Here is a 10,804-nt window from a genome sequence, read left to right on the forward strand (position 1 = left end):
GAATAGAGATAGTGTGATAAAAAGGGGTCAGTATGCCCTCCAGCAGATTAAGCCTATAGCAGCATAACTATATAGAGATAGCTCAAAAGAAACCACTAAGAACAGGACCTGGCTTTAGAAGACAGACTCCATTTACTAAGTGACAAAACTGATGTTTTGTTCACATTCTAACAATGTATCCATACTCAGAATTTGTATTAGTGCACAGCACTATTTATTACTCTGTTAAGTAGCATCATCAATTCTGTGGTACTGCCAGCAGATGTTAAACTGCGTAATTGTCTCGAATAATTCAGGAAATCTTGAAATTAGAATTTCACCAGGCGTTCAGAGTAAACATGGAAGACCGGCAGCTCACATTCCAAGCTGCAGAGCATCGAATACAAGTGCACCACAGATTAAACACCGGGTTCACCAATGAGGTGAAGAAGAGATAGATTTTGTTTTTTAAGACCTGATCAATGCAATCAGTTTTTATAGACTTCATACACAAAGGTAGGATACTGCACAATTTTTATTTCTTCTTTGAAGACGTATCAGCAACATAACAATCCAACATTGGTGAAATATATTAGTTTTTTTTTATTATTATTGATTGCAAACAATTGTTGTGGCCCCTGATGGCACCTTAGTTAAAGACAGATGGGCAGAAATAACACAGATGTGTTTGATGATGATTGTGCATTTGAAAGTGCTGCATCATAGAACATGTTTTTTATTTAAATGATAGCAGAATCAGCGCAAACTAAAGTGTATTAAACATCAGCTCATTGTCAAAGGGTTGATTTTATCGTCTGACAATGCCGTCGCTCTTCCTCTGTATCTGTTTCCTGGACAAGTCGCTCTTCTTCTTCCAGCTGCTGCTGGGGTGGCTCTGTTGCAGCCTGTAGGTTTTCCTGGCTTCAGCTCTCTCCTTCTCCATAACCTCTGTGTCATCCAGAATCTCCAGGCCTGGGATCTGACTGATCACATAGAGCCTGAGGGGAGGAAAATACAGCAATAACAATCAACAGGGTTGGACAGACATTCTTTCGTCCGTAGTTACAGTCCATAACAACCAGGTGATACAAGGAAAATATTCCTTTTTTTCCCCTTAAAGTACAGTTATGGTTGAACAATTACTGCTTAAAAAATGAACTCAAATAACACATCCAGGATCTGCATGAATGAAATTCTCATTGTATTCTTTGTTCCGTACAAAGATGGATGTGCTAACACCAAAAACACATAAAACCGTTGATGGCAATCCAATTTATTATCCAATGGAAACCTGAATTTAGAGTCAAACACCAAATTAAAGTGGAAAAACTCTACAGGGTGAACCAACTTTGATGTAATGTCCTAAAAAACAATTCAAAATGAGGCTCAGTATTGTGTGTGGCCTCCACCTGCCTGTATGACCTCCCTACAATGCCTGGACATGCTCCTGATGAGGTGGCGGATGGTCTCCAGAGGGATCTCCTCCCAGACCTGGGCTAAAGCATCCACCAACTCTGGATAGTTCGTGATGCAACATGACGTTGGTGGATGGATCAAGACATGATGCGCCAGATGTGGTTAATCAGATTCAGGTCTGGGGAACGGGTGGGCCAGTACATAGCTTTAATGCCTTCATCTTACAGGAACTGCTGACATGCTACAGCCCCATGAGGTCTAGCATTGTCCTGCATTAGGAGGAATCCAGGGCAACAGCACCACCATATGGTCTCACAAGGTGTCTGAGGATCTCATCTCGGTACCTAATGGCAGTCATGCTACCTCTTGCAAGCACATGGAGGGCTGTCAGGCCCTCAAAAGAAATGCAAACCCACACCATTACTGACCCACTGCCAAACGGGTCCTGCTCAAGGATGTTTGAAGCAGCAAATCATTTTCCATGGTGTCTCCAGACTCTGTCATGTCTGTCACATGTGCTCAGTGTGACATCTGTTAAGAGCACAGGGTGCCAGTGAAGCCTGCAACGGGTATGGGGCATTGCAGGCTAACAAAACAATCCAAACGACCCCCATTCTGAAGGGGTGGACCTGTTTGTTCATTTCAATTTGCATGTTTTCAAAAGATTATGATGGGCTACTTTATAAAGCCTCGAATTCAACGCTATTCGTGACATATTGAATTGAAAAAGCTTCCTGGATGGGAAGCGAAACATCTTCAAACTAGGAAACAAAAAAATTTTTTTTTTTTTTTTTTTTTTACTTTTTTTGGAATGACTATGACCTGGAAGACTGAGAATCTTCACCAGCCATGTGATTTGTTTCCCTGATTGTAAGGAAATCCAGTACAATGTACAGATGAATGAGTTCCACATCTTAAATGGTGGAAAAGGTGCAGGAGTAAAAGAGCTTGTGAAAAAGTGTGGAACATAAACCGTCATGCTGACGCAGTTGGTAGAACACTCCACCAGAGGACGCTCTTCCTCCAAACATTAAAAAATTGACAAACTACTGGTTTTAAATAAGGTCTTATACATTTGCTTCAGGCTAAAGTAAAATATATCAGAAAAATCCTGGTCAGTTCTAAGCAGCAGTAATTTGAATAATTACAAGTAGAGCAGATGATGTAGTTATTTCCAACGTCTGTTTTCTATGTACAGCACCTTAGAGATGTTTCTAGATACATTCCAAAAAAGTAAAAAAAAAACAATCCTCTGGACTTTGTTTCCAAGTTTGAAGATGTTTCTCTTCCCATCCAGGAAGATTTTTCAATTCAAAATGTCAGAAATAGCGTTGAGTTCCAGGTTTTATAGAGTGGACCAAAAACAAAGCCTTGTTTTAGCTTAGAAACATGCATTTTGAACCTGACGAAGGGTCCGCCCCTTGGGAATGAGCAGTTGTTGGGTTCTTTGTTAGCCTGCAATACCCAATACCTGTCTATGTCTCTGAAGGAGAATTGTTAGAGGAGGGTGCTCTGCTGCCCTACATGAGGGTGTGTCTGCGATGATAGCAGGAAGGGATCAACTCTATTGCTGCACTGTAGGTTTTTGACCTGAGTCCCCACCTCGGTTTAAGGTTGGTTTTTCTTTCTTAACATAAATGGCTTTCTTCACGCCCCTCTCAAACCACCTATTTTCTTTGTCCAAAATGTTCTAACTAGGCCAAAATGTTCAACATTCTGGTCCTCCAAAGAATGTCCTTTGTCCATAAGGTGTAGATGTATCGCAGAGTCTTGTCTCGAGGAGGTGGCACTTCTTTTTTGGGCCATGCGTCTGTGCAGAAGTTGTTTGGTTTCTCCGATCTAAAGATCAGAGCATTCCTCACTGCACTGAACTGCAGACACCACTCCGCTTATATTTGGTCTTTGGGTTTTGTCTTTAGGATGCGCTAGTCTCTGTTTAACCCTCGAACTTCACGCTATTTCTGACATTTTGAAATTAAAAAGCTTCCTGGATGGGAAGTGAAACGTCTTCTAACTTGGAAACAAAGTCCAGTGGATTATTTTTTTACTTTTTTGGAACGACTATGACCTGGATGACTGAGAATCTTCACCAGCATACACACTGCAAAAAAGGTAGATCTAAATAATCATTTTTTTCTTAAAATAAGAGCATTTTTCTTGAATTGAGGACTTAAGTGAGACACTTTGCCAATGTAACGAGACAATTTACATTTAAAATAAGAAAAAAACTAATTGCATTGTCTTATTTCAAGTACATAATATCTAATTATCTTATTTAAGAGTCAAAATCTAATTGCATTGGCAAATCCTCTTATTTACTTACTCAAATTAAGGGTAAATACACCCTTTGGGCCCAAATGATGATGTAATCTTTTGTTTTCTAGTCTAATTATCCTCCTACGAAGCAAACACCTCAAACACAATGACTCTTTTTGTGTCATCATGGAAATGAGCAAAGAAAAACTTCCAGAAGCCTGGATGCTCAATGTTTATCTTTAATGAGAAATATGCAAGATGTTGGAGGTATTCTATTTCATTTAATCTGATCGTGTACTAACCTTGTTTATTCTTTTTATTATCTTTATTTGACTCTTGTGAAAGTATTCCTTTGCAGGTTAAATGGTGGAAGTGAATGTTCTTCATGTGTATAACTCAAGGTTGCTGCTTGCATGAAGACATCTATGCGTATCCCTGTATCACGCTGCTACTTACTCCCAACACATTCCTTTAGAGTTCCGGCATGATCTTTTGCAAATAGGGACTCTCTTTTTCTGATAAACAGCGAGGAAGAATCATTACATGGTTTAGAGTGCTGGGAGACTGTCACTGAGGACGTCTCTGCCTAACACAAGGCAATGGGAATTTCCAGCCAGCATTCAGATCAGGAAAGAGATGGGTTTTGTCTGAAATGAACAAAATCTTTTGAAGATGCAGTTAAAGATTGCAATAGGAATAGGTTCTTCGTACACAGCGAACTGGATCATGTACCAATTAAGCCTCAGAAGAAACCATAACTCCAAAGGAACAACAAAAACAATACGCTCAGACGTTTGGTCTTGAATTGCTGTTGTTACATTCACAAATCATGAATGACGACACCAGAGTCAGTGGGGGCCTATAAAACTCATTTTACATGTATGGTTAATACAACTATTCCTTAATTGTAAACATTAATTATGTTTTTGATAAAAATCCTTTCGTTAAAATGCCAAAAGAAGTGTATCTCGAGCGACTTTTTTTTCTGCTACTGGAGACTTTGGAGACAACGTCTAAAAGCAGCGAACTCTGCTCCCCAGAGCAAGTAGATTGGTAACCCCGCCTCCTGCTCTCCTCTATCTTGTCTGCTGTCATGATTCATGCAGCTATTATTTCATCCAAATGAAAAATGGAGAACAGATAAGCAGATCATGGCTTGTCTACAGTGAAAAGAAGGACTGGGTTATTTACTTTGGCCTTTTTGGAAACACAGGAAGGAGCAATCAGCTAAGTGAGCTTAGTGCTTGGAAAAAATCTTCCATTCCTTTAGAGACAGCATGAAAAGTCAGCTGAGTACAGACTTAGACTTAGACTTGCTAATATGAAAAGAAAAAGGGACTAAAGAAGCATAGAGAGGAAAATTGCAAGAAAAGGGATAAGAAGAGAGGGACAAACCATTTAACAAATAATGTATGTCTATTCTAACATAATTTTTCTGTCAAGTCACATTACTTCAACTAGGAATGGAGTTTTTTAGGGAAGCCAGAAAGTTAAAACTTGGACTCAAATCAAAGACACAATGATTCCAACAATACTACCAGATTAGATTTAGAGCAGGGGTGTCAAACTGGTTCCAGAATGGGCCGTGTGGCTGCAGGTTTTCTTTCCAACCAAGCAATAGCACACCAGACTCCAGTCATCTCATCAAGTTAGTCCAATCTGAACATGATGACTTGATGAGATGACTGGAGTCTGGTGTGCTATTGCTTTGTTGGAAAGAAAACCTGCAGCCACACGGCCCTTTCTGGAACCAGTTTGACACCCCTGATTTAGAGCCAATGTAACTGACAAACCCAAAAATATGCTCTCATTCCTTCACACAGCTGAAACGCCAACCTGGCCCAGTTTCACAGGTACTGTTAGAACAAATTGGTCAAAATTCCTGAACACTGTTGTCAGATGCTTGTGGTGGTAAACCCAATTTACTCTAAAGCAATTGTTTCTCTTATTATTGTGGTATTTAGTAAGCATAATGAGTTTTTGTAATCCCAACGGTGTAAAACAGTTTAGCGTGATTTAATGACAGACAAGGACAAGGCCTGTATTCCGTTATTGGCCGGGACTCTAAGAATGGCCGGTCTCGCTGTTGGCGTAGGTAAAAAATGGCCGGGCTCGTATAGAGGCCGGGGCTAGAATTAGAACCAACGATGTTCCTGGGCAGTCCTCGACAACTTGTGATAGTAACATACAAGTACCACAGGGGGGTAATGTTTGCTAACGAATCCAAGCCATTATCATGGGAAGTGCCATCCTTACACAGAGATCGTAGTGGCCTTACACAATCGTTCTGATCTGGAAGACAAATGTGATCACCGGTAGGTCTGGTGGTAACCAGGTAGCGTTACAATGACGTCGTTGGCCTTCGTTGTTCTGAATTTCCCTTGAAATATATGATTCTGGTAGCCTGTTTCCACTTAGCCTGCCTCAAATAGAATTTCGCTGTGATGGCAGAACAGTTTCCATAAATTTTTTTTAACTTTGTTTCGCAAGTCAGTTTGGCCAAGATTCCATTCCAGTTTTTTTTTTTTTTTTGTATTGCCGTACAGAAAAATTGCAGCTGCTGGAAGATGTCTGAATAAAGTTCTGTATACCAGTATGGTAACTTTAGTTTTTCAATAAATTAACTTAGTATTTTATAGGTTCAAAGAGACACAAAATCTTGTTTTTATTCATTCCACTGGTTGTCTGTTTTGATCAAATAGAAATAGAGGCCTGCTTCTAATTCTGGCCTCCTTACAATAATGGCCTGGACCAAGATGTATCTGAGTGAAATAAAGGCCCCGTCCTATATTAGAGGATTTACGGTTTGTGTCTGTTTACTCAGTATATCTAAACTCTGGTTTTCTAGCTCCTTGCATGCCAACTTTTCAAAGTAATGTCTTATTCTATAAAGCCCTGCAATGTGGAATAGAAATCATATGAAAAGCTCACCTGTAGTCAATGTACTGGGACAGGCTTCCACCGTTGAAGTAACTCGGGGCAGCCTCATTGTTCATCATACTGAGGATCCTACAGTTCAAAAGGATCAGAGATTTGCATCAGAGAACAAAGGAACGCTTTACCGTCAGCTGCCTGCAGACAAAGAACAAAAGCTGACTTGATGTTGGGGAACTTTCGCCTGATCTCCTCCACAAACACCGGCAGGTTGTTGATCTTGTTCTTGTTGATGCACAGGGCGGTGATGCTCGGCATGTAGGGAAACTTGATGTGAGATGTGTAGTTGTTGGAGTCCAGAATCAGAGTGCTTAGCTTCTCAAGTCGCCCCAGACGAGCCGGGTTCCGGTAAAGACAGAATCAAGGAGGTCACACTGAAAACTTGGACGGCCTGTGTGCAGTGAATGTAGAACCGCTGGCAAAACTTAAACCAGCAATCACAGATATGACACTTTTAGGGACACATTGTTAGACACTAAGGTACCAAGGCATATACCCCTTCATACTGGCTGAAGAACCAATTTAAACCCGGGTAGAATCTTCTTTTAGTGGCAGTGGGAACAATTCACTGACACGTGTATACAGGGGTGAAGCGTCCCACATTAAAATCGCCTCGTCTCTGACCAGCATGCTGTGGGAACACCAGAGCTGGATTGACCTGCTAAATTACATGACACCATTGAACGCAACGTACGAAAGTCAACAACAACGAACAAGCCGAAACAACTCCTTTTACAGCTTTGGGGAGAGGGATTCTTATCCTGGGTGCCATTCCGAACTTAGTCCCGCCCACAACGTTTGAGGTCGGGAAGTTCGGTCTGGCATTGCTCAACAGTAGCGCGAGTATGCTAGCACAATATCTGGCGGGCCAATCAAATTGTCAAGGCGGGCTTTATACGATGATGGACAGATGATCAACAGTAACGTAATCAACCACGTGACCAAAGCGCGCTTGGGTGACAACAACAATGGCTGCCGCTGGAGAGTTGAGGTGTGTAGATTCTGCTATTAGGTCTGTTCTAGAAGATATCGACAGCAAATTAATTTTAAAAGAGGAACAGAGAAACGCGATCAAGGCTCATCTTCTTATTCTAGGCGTGAAACTGCACGCTTTGATTTTTGTTGACAACAACTATGCGTCGCTTAACATACGTCACGCACTCCGTTGCTCTAACCCCTTGCTCACACTGGCTCCGGTGTGGTTACCGAGCCGACGGAGACCGCAACTCCCGCACACCCCCTCTCACACCGCCCTTTTGACTACGTTGCGGTGCGGCTCTGCGGCTCCGGCAGCAGGTCCAGAGATTTAACTCGCAAGAACAGAACAGTTACTTCACGTGATAACACGGCCCAAATAAGGATATTCGCAAGAGCTTGTTGCGGAGGGTCTCGGTAACCGCAGCCAGACAGCTCAGCAGCCGGTGAGAGAGGTTTACGTCTGTTTAATGACTTGGAATAACTGCGGCGCCGCACCCACCGCACCGCAACGGTAAGACCGGAGTTGGTGTGAGCCTGGGGTTATTGGTTGTTATTGAGTGCAGAGGCATTTTTTTTTCCTGGTTGTTCGAAACACGCCCCATAATCAAAGCTCTATGGAGCAGTATCAGACTCATATTCTGACTAGAATTGAGTCGGACTACGTAAGGCTAAGGGATTCTATGGAAGAAAATCATTCTCATTGGAATCTGGCTTTTTTTGGACACCGTATTTTAAACACAGACTTTTTTTACACATTGAATTCCTTTCACTGAATTTTTATCTGGTGAAAATTCAGCTGCAAAAAATTCAACCGGCTAAAATTTGACTTCAAATGGGTTGACCTTTTTGGTGAACTCAAACCAAAGCATTTAAGCTAAATGCAGTCGAGCTTCTAGCTAATGTAATTAGCTCATTTGGTCAGAAAAAAGAAAATTTTGCCGCCAGCCGCTTCTTGCTGTTCATCCAGAGGGATCTTGTAGAGAGGGGGACAATACAGGCAGTAAACGCCTTCTTATGTTTGCTACACCTTCCTAACGCAAAATCCTGGAAATGTTGTCAGAAATTGCTCTGGCAGGGGAAAAATAGCGATTGCTGATTGGTCAGTTGCTGAAGAGGCTCCTGGATAAATTGAAAGGGTAACTCACATAAATTCTTCATCAGTGTCTGTCTGACTTCATTAATGTTCTTCTGGGAAAAAAAGTTAAAATAACCTTTAAAAAACTATATTAAAACTTTTAGATTATGATTATGGTCATACATACTTGAAGGAGAGGAACAAACACATTTGGGTTATAAAATACTTATTTTAGTTTCATTAATTTTGATTCAATTCAGTTTATTTCTATAACGTCAATTCACATCATGGCATCTCAAGGCACTTTACAGTTCACCAGATCATCCAGTCAGATTGATTCAAAGTTTTCTATCTAAGGAAAACCAGTTGATTGCATCGACTCATTGACTCTTCAGCAATCCCTCACACTAAGCGTGCTTGTAGCGACAGTGGAGAGGAAAAACTCCCTTTGAATAGGAAGAAACCTCCAGCAGAACCAGGCTCAGTGTGAGCGGCCATCTGCTGAAGCCCACTGGGGTTCAAGGAGACAGAAGCAGACATAGAAAAAGAAGCATAGATACAAAAGGCAACTGTAAAAGGTGGCATGATCCAGGAAACACACAGCCAGGCACATCCATTACTGCACATCCATTACTGATTTTTTTCAGCTAAAAACTCTTAAGAAGTTTTTACGTGAGGTTCAGGACCCAAAAATAAGGTTTGCATTAAAATTATAATTAATATATTACATAAACTTCATTTATTAGATACTTATATGTATTAGTATTCAAACATTCCTATTTTTGGAAACGACCCAATCCTATATTAATAAAATCCTTGGAACCAGATATATCCACATCATGTGATTCTCATCAGTCTACAGCCAGACTGTCTCTTCATCTGAACCTCTGGAACTCCGTTAGTTTCTATTATTATTGTAGATAACTCTCCCCAGTCAGTCTTTTTTATACTTTTATTGTAGTTTTTGTAAAACTGTATGCACTTAGTTACCAGCTGAAAACAATGTCATCTCTTTAAGTGATTAATGTCAAAATTATTAACAAAAACAGTATTTATGAGCTAATCTAATGACAAACTGTCTGTGCCCCTACCTGCTCTTGATTTATACTATCTCTACTAATGTATCTAATCAGCTCTTAATAACTTTTATTATTTTATTAGCAAACATCCAAGGGTCGGTTCCACCGCAGCCTTGAAGTTGCTTCGCACTAACAGGGTTTGCTACCCTGTCATGTATGTTGGCATGTTGTAAAATGCACGCTTCATGGTTGTAATCGGGTTGGAAACGGCATTTTCATGCAGAAGTATTCATAAGACTTGAACTTTTAGACATTTTGTCACATTGCAGACAGTGATTTGTCCTTTCATAAGCCCCATTCACACTACCCTTTAGAAATCGTGCCGAACCGCGATAAACTAGTACTAGCTCAACAGTAGGGCTCGGCGTGGTTTAATTGTGTTGTAAGTTGAATTGTTTGCATGAGCAGACCGGGTCATCCCCCCTATTTACAGCCAGCTTCCAATAGTTGCTGGTCATGTACATCAGTAAGTTGCTCTGAAAACCGATCCGTGCCGAGTTTGGATCAGTTAACCGCGCTAAGCTCGGTTCCTTTTATACATCTCGCTAGCATGGTTAACAAGCAAACCAACATGGCGGTGCCGGTAACATTCAGGAAGTTTGGTTATAATTGTGATATTTCCTTGTTTGCAGAGAGTCGGGTGAAGAAGGCAGCTTTTGATGAATTTACTTGACTGACTCTGCTTTTGAGAAGTGGATAGGACAAACCGTAGTCCAATCAGGGCTTAAAGACGCAGGAAACAGCAACGGATGTTCAGGTTCATCACATCGCTAGAATCATCACTGGAAATCGTGTGGCACGGTAGGGAAGCCAGTATTTTATGAATGTCTGAAATTCTATGATGATGGAGGCTGACTATAAGGAGATGAAGTGGTCTGCTCATACGCTCTTTGTTATCTGAGATCTGTGCCAGAACTGAACCACACCCTACTGATGAACTGTACCTGTGCTTGGACCAGTCTCGGGACTGGGTAGTGTGAATGGGGCTAAAATCTTTTCAGGAGCCAAACATTTGGTCACCCCTGATTTAGGTGAAAGAACCAGATAACATGCCATATATTCTCCCTGGTGACCATTGAGTTTTATT

At 41.1% G+C, this 10,804-nt stretch overlaps 1 protein-coding gene across 2 annotated transcripts in view; it reads right to left on the reverse strand.

The window, feature by feature from the left end:
• Positions 1–562: 562 nt before the first annotated feature.
• LOC119772102 (leucine-rich repeat-containing protein 72) overlaps positions 563–10,804 on the reverse strand; it is a 15,727-nt gene continuing 5,485 nt past the window's right edge. Inside the window, exons 3-5 of one of the 2 annotated variants that reach the window (XM_038268401.1) lie at positions 6,749–6,931; positions 6,583–6,660; positions 563–977 (exon numbers count right to left, since the gene is read on the reverse strand). In XM_038268401.1, coding sequence (XP_038124329.1) covers positions 788–977; positions 6,583–6,660; positions 6,749–6,931 — 451 coding nt within the window. In that variant the 3' untranslated portion in view covers positions 563–787. The remainder of the gene's footprint in view (positions 978–6,582; positions 6,661–6,748; positions 6,932–10,804) is intronic. The other variant, XM_038268400.1, reaches the window with a different exon arrangement.

Source organism: Cyprinodon tularosa, unplaced genomic scaffold (genome assembly GCF_016077235.1).
Source record: "Cyprinodon tularosa strain WSP-4 unplaced genomic scaffold, ASM1607723v1 ctg70, whole genome shotgun sequence".
Taxonomy (NCBI): Eukaryota; Metazoa; Chordata; class Actinopteri; order Cyprinodontiformes; family Cyprinodontidae; genus Cyprinodon; species Cyprinodon tularosa.